Source organism: Micropterus salmoides, unplaced genomic scaffold (genome assembly GCF_014851395.1).
Source record: "Micropterus salmoides isolate LMB-PRFRI ecotype aquatic unplaced genomic scaffold, ASM1485139v1 Ms_hic_scaffold_20, whole genome shotgun sequence".
Taxonomy (NCBI): domain Eukaryota; kingdom Metazoa; phylum Chordata; class Actinopteri; order Centrarchiformes; family Centrarchidae; genus Micropterus; species Micropterus salmoides.
In genome coordinates, this window is record NW_024041151.1 from 16068984 (window position 1) to 16087817 (window position 18834).

Consider the following 18834-nt stretch of genomic DNA (forward strand, 5'->3'; position numbering starts at 1 on the left):
GTTAAGCCTATTGTTAATAAATTAATTTTAGTCCAGATGCTCTGCAACACCCCACTAGGTAATTACTAATGGCTTATAATATTAATCATTAACCATTGATAAAACCGTTAGGAAGGTAGTACGGTCATCTTTTTTTGTGGAGACTTAAGATGTCAATAGGCTATAACATAGTAGGCTATGCTCTAACAAATTGATCAGATCACTTTTTTTTATTAAGTTTTGAATGATATTAATAACTTAAGTAGGTCTAACTAACTAACATGGATATGGCTTACAGTTATTATTATAATTTTTTAAAAGCTGTTCGTCAGATCGCAGCGTGGGGTCTCAGTGTGGTGTAGCAGTGTTTCACGTGATTCCTGAGTAAAAGCTCCACCTTTAGGATAAACCGGAGGCGGCATTTGTGCGCTGCCGCCTGCCGGGACAGACGGGATGCAGCACTGAGCACCGCCGCTGCGAGCTCTGGCTTTATGAGGCTTTTTTCTTCCCTTTCTCTCTTTTGAGTATGATTTTCGTTTCCCAGCGCTCTGAGGTCGATGCGGGGCTTTGTCCGAAAAGACACACAAACAAACAGGTACGCGCACGGTGCGGCGGCCGTCGCTTTCGTCAGTGATGAGCCTCTGATGAGTGTGGAGAGGACAGGATGCCCGCCAGCGGCGCCGACTCACTGAAACCCAGCGCCTTCGTCCCGGTCTGCACGGCCGCCTGCCTCCTGGTCGGCTCTACCTCCCTTTTCTTCGTCTTCACGTAAGTGTGTCCCCCCCCCTAGAAATGAAACGTTGGCGGAAGGCACTGTTGGTTTGCTCCACAGAAAATGCATCCATCCTTCCAGACATCCATCACTCTTCATCCACCATGCATCAGGTATTCCTTCATTCAAATATGTCTACTTTTTTTACGTGTGGAATTGAATTTTTAGACTATGAAACATTAAAAATTATCTTCCTCTCTAAGCTGTCATTAAGCTGAATGTGTAGGCCTACATTTTATTATTTTTATTTCCATTTTAGATTTTGCAGTTAATCTCCAATTTCTAAAAAGCTGCTTAAACCAGTATTTAAATAACAAATGCCTCAAAAGAGCACAATTTCTTCTTCTTTTTCTTCGCTGTTTTCATCTGCTGGCAGACCCACTAGGGGCGGCCAACATCTGACCTGTTCGGCTCACAGAGTGGGCTATAGTCTGGATGCCTGCCCGGTGCACCCTGAGGACTCAGAGTAAGCACAGTTTAGGGAATAAGCCACCCAAAATCAACGTGTCACTCTGACCCACATGTGTGATAAATGCGGCATCGCATCACACAACCTTCATGGCGTGGTTTGTAAGTTTTAATACAACACTTGGTGAAAGTGTGGAAATAGTTAATTTTAGCCTCCTGGTTGTGACCTATTTGCGAGGGAAGGCAGAGCTAGTGGGAGGTTGAAAAGACTCCACTCAAGCCAACGCTGACATGCAGGAAAAAAATTCAATTGCATATCTTAGAAACCAATTTAAATGCTGATAGGTAAGTCATATGTAGGCCTTTCTATATATTTTAAAGCCTGTGCTTATGTACCACAAAGAAGAAAAACAAGCAGACCTGCGTCACATTTTAAAGTACGCTGCTTTTAATATGAAAACCCCTTTGATATCCAGTATTGACTTACTGAGTGAAGGCTCCCACCTCATCAGCTCTGTGCCATTCTACTGACCCTTGGCCTCCGTAGCCATATCTGTCCTAGTTTCTCCCGTATCTCCTGCCGCGCACCCTTTTCACTGGAATCTGACACCAGATTGGGAGTATGGGATTAGGATCCTCTTGCCATTGCCATGTGATCCCCCCATCTGGGAAAAATGGTGTCTGGGATCTTTGAATTTACCATTCAGCAGATATTTACTTTGGAACAACTTTCACAGTGACATTTATTAATTTTGAAGTTTTAGGTGGTGTTGAATATGTTTTTTGTTTTTTCACACACCACTCCATTATTTTTCCCTTATTTTCTTCTGACCTTTCCTCTCTTGGGTAACACGGCTAGTGTAGAATTATGGTTCACAGCAGAAATACAAGCCCTTGTTTGTTTGAAATCCTCAAAAGAAACAAGGGAAATTGTGTTTAGTCTTTAGTTCATACAGTTATATCATGTGAGAAGGACTCTGTTGATCATGAGTGGCTCTACTTTGGGATTGTCTGTACAGATGTGGTTGTAGTAATCTGATATGTTGACATACATCATTATATTGGATTTTCATTATGCAGATTACTTAAATGAGTTTGACTCCCCACTCTAGAATACAAAAATATGTCACACTCAAATTCACATATCAGCTTTACAACAGTTAAACTGCTGAAGTCATGAGACTTCTGGGATGTGGAGACAGGCTCACAGGCCAGAAAAGGGAAAGAAACCCTGATGATGAACTCCTTCTATACGAGAGAGAGAGAGAAAAAAATCAATGGCCTGCTGATGTGATAGATTTAAAAGAGGGTGCTTAATTGGGACTGCATTGCTAAACCAACAAAACCAGGACACTGCAAATGATCAAAGTGATGAACCTGCTTCTTATGGGACAAGGTTTGCATTTGAGCTGAAATTACCTTATAACCTAAAAAGCTCACAGCTCAAAATGATCCCAGAGTTAGTTTCTGTGCACCCTGACTACTGTATATCAGCCTTTAAGAAAAGTAGTTTAAAACCTCAACCTTAACCATAAGTGTAATATTCTGCTGTAATGTCTGCAGTTTAACTTGTCTTGTGTGTGTCTTAAATACCCTACTAGCTCTTCGATTGCCTTTACAATCTGGCAGTACATACAATAGACTTAAAGGCTCTTAATATCAGTTGTTAGAGGTTAGAAACATTGTCTTTGGACAGATAATAGGCAGACACTCAGTGTCTTGTTGATATATAACAGTTCATATAACAGTTTTCTGATTTGACCACTTTGTTTAAAATCCTGTGTATCTGCAAAGCCAGCAGCTGCACCTGGAGTGACTCCCTTCTTCCAACAGTAGAGATAGACAGGTGCCACACTCTGTTTAGCCTCACCTTGGTAACACTGAGTCAAAGGGACATTGCTTGTCATCTGCCATAACATCACCGCGGCCTTTACCCTGGTTCCTGTGAATCATGGGAACATACGTGAATACCATCCAGCATTGTTGAACACTTTAACCCCCAATTTTATTTTTTACCCTGCAGTCATGCTATATATAAATTCAAAGTCCTTTTATCTGGAAATATTCATGCAATTATCAGTGTGTGTGCATTACTAGTGCAAGCATTCTTTCATTTCTGTTTCCGCTGTAGGCTTGGTAGAGTTAGAAAACTTGCGGAGGCTCTTTTGTCTTCCTTCGCCTGAAAAAATTAATCAGTTACTGGTTTCCTGCTTTTGTTCGTTTGACCCTGAACCTTTGTTTGTTTAAACAAAGGCCACAGACATCAGAAAGACCAGGAAAAAATGTCCCTTGTTAATTACGTTATGTTTCACCCTGCGCTGACTCCGAAAAATCTTACTTTTCTTTTTACTTTTCTTACCACTGAGTAAACTGTGTTTTCTTAAAGAAAAGTGTGCTCGCTTATGCTGAAAAGGCCATTTGCAAACACTGTGGACTGATTAAAATGTAATTACAGTGTTTCCCCTAGGATGGAGTTGTAGCAGTGGAGGTGAAGCAACATTTTTTGTGCGGATAGTGCATAGTATGTCTGAATATAGAACCCCAACACAATGCACATTAGAATAGCTTAAAATGTCAGGGTTTTCCCATAGTTTTATGTGAGGTTTAGATGAATGTTTTGATTGTGGTTGTGGCAGTCATGGTCAGGGGGGGTTGTCATGTCTTCCAATTAAAAATATGCAATTTGACATCATATTGGGCCATTATTTTCACCATATCTCTGAACAAATAAGTTGAAAAAGCTAGAGCAGATAATAAATAAACAACGTGCAAAGATCAGTCTACTGGGGAGAACCTACAACCATTAGATTTGTGGAAAGTACTTTGGTTGGTTATGATGCTCTCCACAGTGATTTTACATTTCTGCCACAGCGTGTTTTGTGCATCACCCCCTAAAACCCTGTTGATATGACCTCAGAATCATTATAGATGTGACTGTAAATGTTTGCCTTTTGTGTCTTCATTTAACAGCTTTTGCCATTTATCTGTAGACATTAATATAAAAAAATAGGCACCATGAGAAACCATCTCCCTTCTGAGGTGCTTTTTATTTGCACAATACAAAAAGAAAAGTCTCCTCAGTAGCTTAAAAGCACTATTTTGCATAACTAATTTGCTTTATTAACCTCAGCTCCTCCAGTCACCTCTGTCCTTTCTTTTCCTAACAACCACTTTTTCAGACTCACGTGAAAAATAAGTTAGAATGAACCAGTCTGTACAGGACAGAGCTGTAGGCTACACCAGTTTAGTCTCAGCTTGTACCTGATATTTTCAACATTGGGGAGGTATGTAGTAATAAAATGCATCTACCAGTTACTTTTTATAAGTTGAGCTAACGTTAATGTTAAGTTACATAGCAGCCAAAAGACGTAGCCTACTGTATGAGCTTCCCAGCTCAGCTGCGCAGTCTGGGGGGCGCAATGTGGCGATGTGTTAGCCAGCGCAAACAGGCTTCACTTTCCCAGCATTTGGGGAAACAACGCGACTTTTCATGTTGTCCAGAAGCTGACACAGTGTAACCGACACAGTAGCCTTCATTTATGGAAACTGCTCACGTTCACCGTCGGTCACCTACGCCGCTCGGACAATCAAACGCTACGCACCTCCCGATTTGGAGTTACGCTGCTCTTATAAAAGCACCTGTCACGTAGATGTCCTTAGAAGCATGAGGAGAGGAAGCGAGCCAAGTTATGAGTTTTACCTGAATGTATAGACCTATAGGGGAAACACCGAATTAAATGTAAGTTACTTGCATATGAAATATTGTATGGGAGTTGCAGTTTAAAGCAGCATTATGTAAGATGTGGGTTTTTGTGCGATTTGGCTCCCCTACAGTTAAAATTCACCGCTGTTGTAGATAAGGACAGGTGTATAGGCCTATGTGCATTTGTTATGATTACATTACTTATGATCAAAAACTAGCAAGTGGACAACTTTGCTTACACAACCAAACATCAAGCAAGTGAGACAACACTAACATCCAAGCCAACTAATATGTTATTTCTTACAAGTCCAGCAGCAAGAAGGCCAGCTCTGCGTCTGTCCTGCATCTTTTCAGTTTTTTTTAGCTCACACCAACTAGTAAAAGTCCTGGTCTCTTGCAGTCACTCTCTCTTTTTCCCTTCTTTGCTTCCTCCCACAACGTCTTCTTCTGTCTCTTTGAGGCCTCTGCCATGATCTCCATTCTGAGAATACTGAAGAGTCTTGTTGGTGTGTGTGACGTGGTGCCTTTCTCACAATAGGTTTCCTGACTGGGATACCAATGTTATATAGCCCTATACCAGGCGCTCCGGGCCCGGAGTAGCAATGACAAAGATGCCATTCACGTTATTACAAGTCAGCATACAATCAAAAATGGATGTGAAGTTGTTATTTTAATACTACATAATGTTGCTTTAAGTGAAAACAGTTAAAACAAGACTATGTAACTGTTGTGGAACAATGATCATTGTGGCAAAATATGGCAATTACAATATGCTAGATGCTAATATCTTCATGTCTTATTCACAGGTTAACAGTAGCACAGATAAAGAAGAGTCAGTAAGACAGTGAACTGACACAGTAATGCTAGTTACACTGCTTTTTAGCTAACAGTAACGTCCATTAGCTACTACTTATACCTGACTAACCAAGCCAGTGGCAGCAAAACCCCTGAGTGTAGTGAATTGAGCAAAACTGCGTTTTACTGCTTTTCATTTGTAAGAAGGAGAATGTGTTATTTCTTCTTTAAAAAGTGACATAGTTGCTCTTTAAAGGAGTTGAAGTGTAAGCATTAAAACAAGCTGAGCAAACCGTTCAGAACACTGAAATATATTGAAATGATATTGAAATCCATATTTTAAACATACACATATGGTATATTCATGCTCATTTTTCTGTACTGGTTTAAAGCTTAAACCGCTCTAATTGCATGCATTAAAAGAAAAAGTTTCAAATTTGAACAGGGCCACAATCCTAAAGGGCCTTCTTTGTGATTGAATGGTGCACTGTGAGAACAGGAATGATGATACGATGTGGGTAACACAAGTCACAGATCATGTTGAGCCCATGACACTGTGAGCACATGCTATGTGAAGATATATTGTCCAGTCTGTGGGAATTTATTCCTTTCCAGTTGTTTTCTGTGCTGATGCGGTGTCTGAATGTCTGACAGATTACATGGCGGTGATGTCATTTATGTAACTGTGACAATATTTCACAAAAGGAGCCCTGGCTGCAGGCGGTGGTGAACTTGTCGCTTGACCAATTGTGCGATGTCTGCTGTGCCACTGACCCACTGCAGGGATGAGGGCGGCGTACAGATTGCAGAGCAGCTTACTATTCTGTGTGATTTAATACAGCTCTGCCCGGGCTGTTTCATTAGGTGGGGCTTGTCTTTGCCACGCTGCAGTGTAATGAACTGTCTCTCCCTGTGGTCCAGATGGTCTCAGACCAATGATGGAGGCTCGCCGTCCATGCAGAGGCCTTTCACGCTTTAATCTGGCCCACAAGAAATCAGTCAGATGAAATCTCAAAGGCTTCCACTTCACCTTCTGTTTCATCTGCAGCACCATAGTTGGTGTGGAACAGGCTGTATTTGTCATAATATGCTAATTTGGAGAATGTAATGAAATTGTTAAAGAAAGGATCTATCTATTTAAAAAGGAAAAAGAGGAATAACACTCTTATTTCTAAAGTAGAATAAATAATGAAAAACTATTATTTAAGGTTTTAAAGATCTTTTGTAGAATAATGAGAGGAGTGTTGTAACTAACCAGCTTGAGTTAACAGCTTAATATAACTGATCAGCTATGACGGTTTAAGCACATGTGAAACATGACCGTATTTTGTGAGAAAAACTTGGACACACATCCTGAATAGCAGCTTTGGGGGTGGGGGTGGGGGTGGGGCGGGGTGGTGGGGATCACGTTATGCTCCTTAATCTTTTTGTCACATATTCACTGCTTCTTAAGGTTCTCATAATTTAATTATGCTAGAACTTGTTCAGAACTTCTTCTCCTGTTTCAATTTGTTCCTCATCATCTGTTGTAAGAGGGGGTCTCCTGCAGGTATAGACTACCAGTAGCAGATCAATTGGATGTATCTCATGGATACATTATATAGTAATGTGCATTGTAGTATATGGTGAGTCTAACGGCATGCTCTGTGTGTTTAGTATCTAATGTGAGGAATACACAATGCATTGGACTGGCAGGAATGGTCTGTAATCCAGAGTTTATAATCCAGGGATTACTGGGTTTGCAGCTGGCATGGCATCAGCAGGCATTCCTCTTGGGGCAGGGACCCCTCCCCCCACTCAGCCTAAAACCAGCCGGGGGGTTTTGGGGATTGGAGCTGCACTGGGATGAAGTGCATAATTGAAGCGGATGCTTCTTAATTTTGTCAGTGTTTTCACTTTCACAAGATTTGTGTGTAATGTGTAAAGTGTTCATGGTTTACTTGCCCATGAAAAACTGCATGGAAAATGTAACCAGTTTGGCACATCCTCATGGTCCTGACACTGGTTATACTGGTTATACTATTTCCATTCAAAAGTCCTTGAAGGTACCCAGTTATTTTTTCTCTCTACCTATACTGATACCGATGCCAAAAACTATTAACATTTGACTATTCAAATATAAAATTCCCATGCAGTATATATGTAGGTTAAACACGTGATGTTCAATCAAACATTTAATATAATCCAGTGATTCTTTTTCTCTCTGTCTACCAATGTAACCTGATTACACTGCCCCTCCCTCTAATCTTACACAGTAGAGATATAATCATACTCCCATTCAGCACATCCAAACACACACATTCATACACAGAGTCAGTAGAAGAGAAAAGGTTCTATTTGATTTCGGGACACGCATGCACAGAGATTTTATACTGGTTAATATCCTGACGGTACACTCAATAGTTTGACATGTGTGTTTGAAGCACCTATATTTTACAGATCGAGGATCAGATTTTAATTTATATGATTAAAAAACATTAAAAGTTCAATTTAACACCAATTCCACCAATTTGGATGTATATTCTTTTGTCTTCTTGCTCAATCACTCGCTCATCCAACATTTGCTTCTACCAGACAGCTTTAATTCTGACTATTCGATTGCTTATCATGGTCACTGCAGTGATAATGTGCAAACTTCATTCAAGGGGATTGTTTACATTGTACATACATTTTTGTTTAACATGAACTAATGATTAGTTTCTTCATTGATTAATCTGCTGATGACTTTCTCGAGTCCAAGGTAACGTCTTGTTTGGTCTGGCTAACAAGTCTAAAACCCAGAGATATTCAGTTTACAATGTTACAGAACAGAAACTTGAAAAGGTGTAACAGGTAATGTTTGGCAAATTACTATTCTCAATGATCAAAATAGGTTCCTGTTAATTTTCTATTAATTGACTAATTCATTGATTGTTTCAGCTCCACATGAACCGGACTGTCCTGTCCCAACATAATCAATCTTTGCAAGGGTTTTTGCTTTTTATAACACAACAGTATTGTGACAACCTGACACATTAAGGTGGGATCACCAGACAGGAGTACTAAACCACCAGGTTTCACCAGACTCAGGGGTACCTGTCTTGTGTCATTTTTTTTGCATAATGGAGTGTTTAGACAAAAATAATTGCAGCTTTTGAGTAACTGTTAAAGCTGTTCACCAAGGAAAGATTGAAAATATTAGCTTGTTCAAGGTTCAAGGAAGCGTGAGGATTTGCATCTTTGTCTGTTTTATATATCATACTAATTGAATATATTTGGGTTTTGGACATTGTTTTGGATAAAACAAACTATTAGACAATGTCACATTGGAATCAAGGAACTTTAAATATTTTCTGACAATTTATAGACTAAATGATTCATGAAAAAAAACAACTATAAATAAATAAATTAACATTACCGTAATTATACCTAATACCTAATGACCTGCTTCATTGTGTAGCACAGATACAGTAAGCTTTTTGCCTTTAATGCAGGGTACCCCATCATTTAATCCCTTGTTGTGGGCGCCAGTGAACACACACTAATACATATCTTTCACTGTGAACAATTACTTTTGAGATCCACTGCTCCCATCGGAATAAATGGGATGAAGATTATCCCTTAAAATCTTTGTTGTAGCCCTTATGTGTGTTAACCTCAACATCTAAAGGATGGATACTTACTAGGCTCAAAAACACTGTCAATCCCTTGATTTGCAACATGACTTCTGCTTTGAATGAACACTCAGTGACAACTACAGGAAAGAGTTTTTCTTCTTGTTTGTTTGTATATTCAGATGCCCGTGGCTGGCTGTGACCATCTACCCTGCCGTGCCACCATGCTGTGCCATCCTCTTCCTTTTTGTGCTGGCCAACTTTACCATGGCAACCTTTATGGATGCAGGGGTGCTCCCAATGGGTTAGTAATCAAAGGGATGTTATGCTTACAGTAGGAAAACACCTTTCTTTAATTTTAATTGTATTTTTGGAAGTATTACTTTAGCAGTTTCACACATTATTTTCCAGCGAACGAGGACGAGGACAAGGATGATGAGTTCCGCGCTCCGCTGTATAAGAACGTGGACGTGAAGGGCGTCCAAGTGCGGATGAAGTGGTGTGCTTCGTGTCATTTCTACAGACCTCCACGCTGCTCCCACTGCAGCGTCTGTGATCGCTGTGTGGAGGTTAGTATGTGGACAGATTTAAAGACGGGAGAAGGGACACAGCATTGAGTGTCATATCAATACAGAGGGTGGTGAAAACAAAAGTGGTATGGAATTTAACTGGGGTAAATGAGTGATAAGGGCAAGAACGCAGAGGGACAGATCGGGGGGGTAGTAAGTAGTGCTTATGAGTGAGTGTAGCAGTGTGTGCAGTGAAAGTCAATAAAGGGGATTTCTGCAGAGTGAATGATGGACAGAGTGTGATGGAGGGAGAGAGAGAGATCTCATTAATCAGGTTAATCCTTTTCTCAGATCCTTTGTAGTCTCAGTAGAAATGCAATTTGAAAAAGGGTTCAGACAGCCTGTATTAAAAAAAAGTGTATTTAGTAATAAGCACAGTGCATATTCCACAAGTTTTCAATGAATGCTGGATTTTCAGTGCTGCCTCATTTTTCTTTTCCCACATTCTCCTCTCAGGACTTTGACCATCACTGTCCCTGGGTGAACAACTGCATCGGGAGGCGAAACTACCGCTACTTCTTTCTGTTTCTGTTGTCGCTGACAGTTCACATGATCTGTGTCTTCACCTTAGGCCTCATATATGTCCTGCACCACGTGGACGAATTATGGAAGCTGCACTGCACTGTCACGTATCCTCATACACACCCAACATGCGTGTGTCTATCTATCTGTGCATTTATTTGTGTAAATGTATTCAACTTTGTCAAAACGAGACTGATATGAAGCAGTTTTCCTTAACAGTATGTTACAGCTTGGTAGTGATCAGTATATCGGGGCTGTTTCTTATCCCGGTTCTGGGTCTCACTGGATTCCACCTCTACCTGGTGTCCAGAGGACGCACCACCAATGAACAAGTCAGTTTGATTTTCCAAATATTAAACTACTGTCAAGAGCAGTGGAAATGTCATAAAGAAAGTGAAGTATATCAATAATGTAGGTCTTCAGGACTTAACAATTGTGTTATTTTTATGTATTATATATTATTTTAAAAACTTGAAAATTTTATTTACATCTGAAATACAAAAAAATTAAGGTGATCTTGTCTCTTCATCATCCCACAGGTAACTGGGAAGTTTCAAGGAGGAGTAAATCCTTTCACACGAGGTTGTTGTAATAACCTGGAGTATCTAGTTTGCAGTCCCATCTCTCCAAAGTAAGAGCCATTTCTTCTTCATCTTGTACTTTTCAGGAAGCCTTATAGCTCACTGGCTTACAGCCTGTTTGTCATGTGACACCAGGTACACAGCGCGGCCCTGTAAGAAAACAGTGATCCATGTTCGGCCTCCTTTCCTGAGACCGGAGATAGACAGGCCAAGGCCAGTAAAAGTCAGGGACAACGGGATACAGAGTCAGGATCTCCAGAATAAAGTATGCTTAAACAAATTACATGCCAAATTTCAAATCAAAGCACGCACAGTTAAATATTCTCTCACAGATCATCTAAGAACTGTAACCTCAGTTGTCTCATGTTTCTTTTTCTTTTTTCTCTTGCCAGCGAACCTCCACTAGAGCTGTTGAGCTGTCAGACATGAAACAACTGAAAACTCCGCCACCATTGCCACCAAAGCCAGACCACGGCCTGCTGAAAAGCCAACTAACTGCCATGGATGGTACTGTATGAAGACACATGTATACTGTGATAACCAGACACAGCACTGACGCAATATTCTTACAGCATACAAACAGGTTTCTGCCCGACAGCGACGATATTTTTCTTATTGTTGCCAAATCCCATTAAAAGACCTAAATCAACAATGAAGTGATCCTACCAACAGGGATTGTCTGTGTAGCCAAAGCCCATTATAATTTATTCCTCTGTGCTATAGCGGTCCATTGTCCGAAAACTCATCAGTGCACCTTTTGCTCTGGGTGACATGTTCCTTCATTACCATGAACAAGAGCACTGCAGTTTATTTCGAGTCAATCCCACATACACAGTCCTGTTGCCATAATAACTACCGGCAAGTGCAACATATGAGTATTGATCCACAGCTGAAAGTAGTCCCTAACAAAATGCTCAATTTTCTCCTATTTGTGTAAATGTTACTCAAAACTACAGTGCCCAGCTATTTTAGGAAGTCATTTAACCTTTTTTTAAATTTTAAATTGTGACTTACTTTTTAAATATGTACATCTTCAGTAGGGCTGCACAATTAATTGAATATTGATTGCGATTACGATTTTAGTGCCAAGGTCGGGACAAAACTGTGGTGCAGCAGTAGCCGGACTCAGTGGACTTTATATATTTATATATTTTGATTCAAGGAGATGATGCACTTTAAGGACCAGTCTTATTTTGTTGCAAAGATTTTTACATTAGCAGAAATGCAGCACATTATGGATGTGAAAACAGTACAACACAATATGTTGTCCCTAACATCAGTGAATAATCGTGATAAATAATCATGATTATCATTTTAGCCATAATCGTGCAGCCCTAATTATCTTCAGTAGGAACCAGTAGGCTTGGGGCTGAGTGCAACAGACAGGCTGGGGAATTTGTTTAAGGTATTAAGGAGGTAAAGTAAGTAAACGCTGGTTTTGAAATTTGTTGACAATAGGGTGATTACAGAACATCAGCAGCTTTATCCTTTATAACTTTCCTTCAAGGTGTCATTACTGAGCTGTTTCTGTGAATGCTTTGTCTTTTCCAGAGATGGGACACCATACCAAATCAATCATTCCCGTTTCCATTCCCACTGTGCCGCAACTACGGCCTGTCCTGGAAGCCATATCAAGAGGATCGTCGCCCATTCCTCCAGAGCAGGTGCTTTTCATTCTGATATAAATTTGTTATATTGTTGGAGCGTGAAGTCCTGGTTTTGGTCCTTGTCTGACAGACATTACTGTCTGGCTTTTGTGTTGTTTAGTTGCTGAAGACATCAGAGCAGCAAGGGAACAACAAAGGTCCTGTCCTCTGCTTTGAGTCTAAAGAAAGCCCAGCGAGAGGCAGCCAGCAGGCCAGTCTGCCTGTACAGACCAACAGCAACTCCAGCTCGCTGCAGCTCAACTCTCTGACGCTCAACTCCCGCTCTCTCACCCTTAAGCACAGCAGTCGCCACAGCAGCAAATCCCAAATACCTGCCATGCATGGTGACGGTGTGGGATCCAACCCCCCACCAGGCATCACCTCTTCCAGCTTGCTGTCAAATCACAGCAGCAGCCTCTCCTATGATAACCTCATCAACCCTGCAGACCCTCAGTTCCTGGCTCAGATAGGGGCTCATCCAGTTGGCTATCACCCTCACTTTATAACTCTGAACACAGATGGGACTGTGGTGCAGCGCCCCCCTCCTCACGCCTACAGTCCCGTGTTTATGGGCGTCACCAGACAGTCTCCTCAGCCTCGAGACCCCTCACCTTCTTTGCAGGGCTTCACCTCAAGGGATCCCTCACCTTCCTTCCAAGGATTCATTCAAAGAGACCCTTCTTCGGCTTTTCAAGGGCTGATGCCAAGAGACCTTGCATCCCAAAGTGGAACATCACGTGACCTCACCCCTCCAGGTCTGGCGATGCGAGACATGACCTCTCAAAGTCTTCGAGACAGCCTTCGTGATCTCGATCCACAGGTCTCGACACCTCAGAAGTCTGTGGCCGCACGCTATGACAACTTTTCAAAAACCATCATGGCATCTATCCACGAGAGGCGGGAGATGGAGGAGAGGGAGAGGATGCTGCGTCTCCAAGCCAGATCCCAGGCTTACTATGGCCCAGATATGGGGATCTATGACATCCCCAGCAGGAGGAGTCTACCACCAGACAACATCCGACCGCCGGGCTCCCGTGGACCAACTCCTCCTGCCTATGGCTCCAGGGAGTTTCTGATGAGTACTGGCATCCTCGGTTATGGCATGAGGACCTCACCTCTCTCGAGCTCCTCCACGTCGTCTCTGACTCGAGGCCCGAAAACGTCCAGCTCTCCTCTGCAGAGCAGCAGCAGTAGCAGCCTGCAAAGCAAGGGCAGGTCTTCCTCTCCGGCTTACTGCCTTCCTGACAGACAGACTCAACCCCTCCCTTCCTCTACATCCACTCTGCCCCGTGTACCCTCCTCCTCCACCTCCACCACCCCTTCATATGCCTCCTATGCCACCGCTAAACGTTCCTCGCTTACATACTCCTCTGAGGGGAAGGACTCAGTCACCCTCAGAGCCCTTAAATAAAAAAAAACATACTTCATGTTTCTGATGGTGTGAAAGAATCATCTATGCAGTGTTAGTCTCAGTCTTCACAGCTCCAAAATACTTTGTAAATAAGAGGCCATTTGGGACTTGTGGGAGGGTGTGTGAGAAACAAATACAGAGTGAGTATAAACTTACAAGTATTCTTGAAAAGTCACATAAGTTTGACCAAATTAAAAACAAAATGGTGAATCTCAGGATAGTTGTGCCTCCTGTTACAAACAGAGCGAGCTCTTTAAACTCTTTTCAAAGCAGAAGGGCTATGTGAAGAACACAGATTTACTTCTTATCTGTTTGTATGTGTTTTGATATTGCTTTTTGTGAAACAATGTAACACCACATCATCTAATTTGTCTCCTGCTGCAAAATACCCAATTTAATAGAATTTTGTAGTTGTTTATATGAATAAACGTATTTTGTAATTTTCATTTCTGTTTATTTCCATTATTTTCATTATATATCATCTGTCAATGAAGGCATCTGCGCAGAGCTACAAAATAAACATAATGAAATTGTGCATGAGGCTTTACTTATTTAAGGAACCTGCCGCTCTTAGCAGCGAAAGGAAAATTGCATTTTACCATTGGTTATCAATCTTTCTTCAAAGATATTATACGTATGATTTTTTTTCCAAATAACATGATCATTTTAGCTCATAATTCTAATGATGACATACTTTATGCAGCCAAAATGCACATCAACATGTTCATTCATCAATGTAATCTAACACTGGTGGAATGATTCACTTGCTCTGCAATGCCAGTTTCTGCATTGAATTTGTTGATGGCACCCTCTAGTGAACAGTTTCAGAAGGTGGCGTGATGTAGGTTAAGGCAGTCAGTTCCAGTAGATGATGCTATTGTGGGTAAAATGTCAGAAAATAGCATGTCGTCGATGTCAAGGGCTGCAAGTAATGGAAAAGACCAGAGGAGCCTATATAGACTAGTGTGCCCTATATTCCAAAAGGTTCATTATACACAGCAGTTTAACTTCACTAAAGTAGTTCACATTAAAATTATAAGACTATTCAAGAGCAATATCAAACATTTATTTCATTTAATGTAGGACTACAAGCAAAAAATATGCATCTGTGTGCAATGGTTTCTCATGTTTCAGAGGCGTCAGATGAGGAACTCAGTGACAAATGTAGCATTTTAGCTTTTCAGACAGCTTCAAAATAAGGCTCTTCTGGCTGGCTTTCAGACTCAGGACAGGCTAGTAAGTCTTTCAGAGTCTTTGTGACAGAAATATTTCTAATAGCAGGAACTTTTATTACCTTGAGCTGTGATCGAAACTCACATAAATGACAAGATTTGACACTTTGAGGTAGGCGCTTTTCACGTGAGTTATTGTTGCACTTGACCTTGAAGTAAGTGGAAGTGCAGACATGACAACGGGCTTGAAAGCCCCGACTGATTTAAACCGTTGGCAGGGATTTACAACACAGCCGAATAACTGACAGATCTCTCACATGACCGGTAAATTCAGTGGGATGTAATAACAACCGACTCGTATGGGCTCAGTTCAAGACTTGACAACAGCAAAAGATTTGGAGCATGAACAAAAAAGCCTCTCAGTAATAGTGCCAGAGAGCAACAAGTGAAGTGTAAACAACATTGTTCATAAGTCACTGGAGCAGTTGTTCTTGCCAAAAATTTCTAACAAGGTTGACATCCCCTCCTTAAGTAGGCCTTTTAGTTGTGTTCAGTGTAGAGCTGACCCGCGTAGTCGAAGGTTCGATGCTTCGATGGGCGGAGCCTGATTCGACTGTCAATCTCACAGTCGAAGCTTCGCAGCCAAACGAGGATCATGCCATTTTGGCGATATGGGGGTGCCCGACGTCTGATTTTACATAGAACTACCAGTTTTCTCCCAATAAGTTAATATTCTGCCTATTACAATATACATTTCAACATTAAATGCTGTATATAAACATGTAAAAAGAAAAAAGCTTTTAATAAATGTTTTTGTGCACATGTGTAGGGGTATATACAATTGGTCTGTAGCGCTGCAGTCTATGATGTAGCCTAATGGCAGAGAGATGGAGCCCCGGCCTTACCACTGTTTTGCCGAGTTGTCCACACCTCGCGGGACATCCGGATCATTTATCACCATTGATGAACCACACAAAGAATATTATATTGTTTTTATATAGAACTGGAAATTTACCCACGAGGAACCGTGACTTGCATGCATTTGCATAGAGGGTTCCTCCATGTAGGCCCCAAACTTAGGCCTATGTCACAACCCTGCGACATCCAGTCACACATGACAGATGTAACCATGTTGTTTAGATATGAGAATATCGGGAATCTAAAAACCCATTCAGCTCTTCTGCTGTTGCTCTATGTCATTAAAGTGCGTCTTATGTTGCACAATATGAGCAGCAGAGCCTGGTGCCACTAGGAAGTAGCCCTGTAGTAGTACTACATAGGACCAAAACTGGCTCTATTGCTCTCCATTTGTGGAGAGTGGCTTCGTCCATTAATTATACTGTCCATGGTGCAGAATTCTTTAGTAAAACGACCTGAACATGGACAAGTCATTTTCTCATGAATAAAATCATTAAAAAAATTAGATGGCTTATTATAGATGTCAGGGGCCTATAAGACTTAAGTCATGTAAGTGAAAGAAACTTTAGTAAAAAATACTTTTTTCTTCAATGTCTGTACCATTGAAACTTTAAAAAACAAAACAAAACAATTACTCAAAAAGCTTCATTGTATGGCTTTGCTCCAGTTAGGAAAGTACTGACGAGTTTCCTTTTGGTCAAAATGCACATCATTAACAGACAGAAGCTCATCACAATCATAACAGCAAATAACACAACTCAATAACAGGAAAGAACACATTGCAATTATGCTTTCCTGTTGCTTTCCTTGTCCTGTTGTTTGTCTCAGAGAAGTAGGGGTGCTGACATTTCAGTGTTATCTTGTCCTCTCTTGGAAATTACTCTCCTATTTCAAATCCAACACAATCAAACCTTTTACGATTCAGTGTTCACAGCTTAACTTCCTGTTTGCTTTAAAAATCTTGCACAAGCTAATACTGAAGAAATGACTCTATGTCAGGATAGATATTTGGATGTTCTACTGATGTTTTTCTTCCTCGCTGTCGTCTCTGTTGTTACTTTGCTTCCCTCCATCCTCCCTCTCACCCGTCTAGTTTCTGTAGCCAGGGGTAAAATGATAATGACGGTAATGACAAGGCTGTTGTGCAAAGAGGGATTGCAAGTCGTTGACTTAGAGGAGTGGATCAAAAGTATTCTGTGCACATTGTGGTGTCTGAGAAAGCCCCCTGTCTTACATCATGCTATTTTTACAATGTGTCTCCATAACAAGAAGAGACTAGTGTCTTCTTCATACTCTGCATTTTGAATATATCTCATGGTGGAAGAATAATGCTAGGCCTAAAGCAATGCTGATCTATAAACCACGATATATTTGGCAGATTTGCTTTCTAAACAGTCCAACAAGTTCAACTGAAATCACATTTAGACATCTCTTTTTGATGTCAAAAAAAATTTCAATGTGTTTTATATAAAATACATATTTTTTAAATAGTTCTATGATAAGGAAGAAAAATGTTCTTTGGGGGAAATATCATAAACGTCCCTCATAGCAGCCAGCTGGAGGGGCATGTCTGTGTCTGTGTTTGATTGACAGCAGCTGGCAGGCTGAGCTCCTGTAGGGAAAGACAGCAACGATTGTTGTCAGCAGCGGTATTAAAGAGTTAGGACCACACCATGATCTAAACCACCAATGTGACATTTGGAGATAAGTTAATGTAATGTTTAATGTGCTGCAGCTGAGCAGCTAACAAGCTAATTCGTCTGCAAACTGCAGTAAACTTTGCCCCAGTGAACGTTTGTTTGGTCGCTTGTTTGTAATTCATAGAAAATATAAAAAGAGACTTTAGCAGAAATGCCAATGTGGGTTGTTGTTCAAAGTCTGTGGATCTTGTGTTGTCCAGCAGGCTGCTGTCTGGCTAGGTATGACCATCCAATCAATCTGTGATTGCTGACTTTATGCAATTTTTGCTTGGCTGTATCGAAATAAGGTCTCCATCCACGCATTGTAGAAATGCAAAACTAGGGGGCCCATCATAAAACCAAAAATATAAATTACAAATGTCTCCCTTTTGGAACACAGGGTAGGTGATATGTGTGCTTTAGGAGACAAAAACAAAAGCAATTTAATTTTAGTTAAAGGGTCTGTTAACCCGTGTTACAAAAAAAAAAAAAAAACAGTTTCTTCCAATGGTAAAATCCACACTCCTCATTCTGTGCAAAAAACGTATGCATTTTAAAATTTTGCCAATGCTAAGAGGTTTTGTCAGTCTGAGTTTGACAAATCAAGTTAGTCCTCGGAGTGCAAAATTCCCTCTTTGTTTTTTTCCACGGGGACCGTTTCCTTGCTGTGACGGAGGGATAGTAACACAAAGAGAGAATTTTGTATTAAAAAGGCAAATACTCACGAGGACTGTGGCTTTTGTCCTTCATCTCTTACTCTGGAATCCAGTCAAGAGCGGGTCTCCTCATGACAAGCATGGACTGGAGGAATAATTACAGGAACCGATTAACTCTTTCTCAAGACAGCTTGAAAAGATGTGAAATTACGCTAATATATTTCCAACACAGATATCTCAAACCCTGGGCAAGTAAACCCAAAACAAAGTTAGATAACATAGCTTTTTTGAAGTGACCCTTTAAACCCATCTATAACTTTATATAGACACATTTGTCTTATTAAACTACACCTAATTACTAATTTGTGTGTATTCATTGATAAGTAATTCATGATTATAATGTTCGGATGATCTTCAGTCTAGATCTTGA

The 18834-nt window shown here is 40.8% G+C and overlaps 1 protein-coding gene across 2 annotated transcripts; it reads left to right on the forward strand.

Moving 5' to 3' along the window:
- The first annotated feature begins 409 nt into the window (after positions 1–409).
- zdhhc8a (zinc finger DHHC-type palmitoyltransferase 8a) lies at positions 410–14425 on the forward strand. 2 transcript variants are annotated; one of them, XM_038734391.1, is made up of 10 exons: positions 410–864; positions 9433–9554; positions 9662–9819; positions 10276–10448; positions 10571–10673; positions 10881–10972; positions 11058–11187; positions 11315–11429; positions 12474–12586; positions 12690–14425. In XM_038734391.1, exons 1-10 carry the CDS (start codon positions 815–817, stop codon positions 13977–13979), a joined length of 2346 nt encoding a protein of 781 aa, XP_038590319.1. In that variant the 5' UTR covers positions 410–814; the 3' UTR covers positions 13980–14425. The 2 variants fall into 2 exon arrangements, with proteins under 2 accessions (XP_038590319.1, XP_038590318.1); XM_038734390.1 differs by having other exon boundaries at positions 410–747.
- Positions 14426–18834: the final 4409 nt, after the last annotated feature.

Coding starts and splice junctions, on each gene's coding strand:
- zdhhc8a (XM_038734390.1), top strand. CDS start 644: ATGCCCGCCAGCGGCGCCGACTCACTGAAACCCAGCGCCTTCGTCCCG. Junction 9,555..9,661: donor TGCAGGGGTGCTCCCAATGG/GTTAGTAATCAA, acceptor ATTATTTTCCAG/CGAACGAGGACGAGGACAAG. Junction 12,587..12,689: donor CGCCCATTCCTCCAGAGCAG/GTGCTTTTCATT, acceptor TGTGTTGTTTAG/TTGCTGAAGACATCAGAGCA.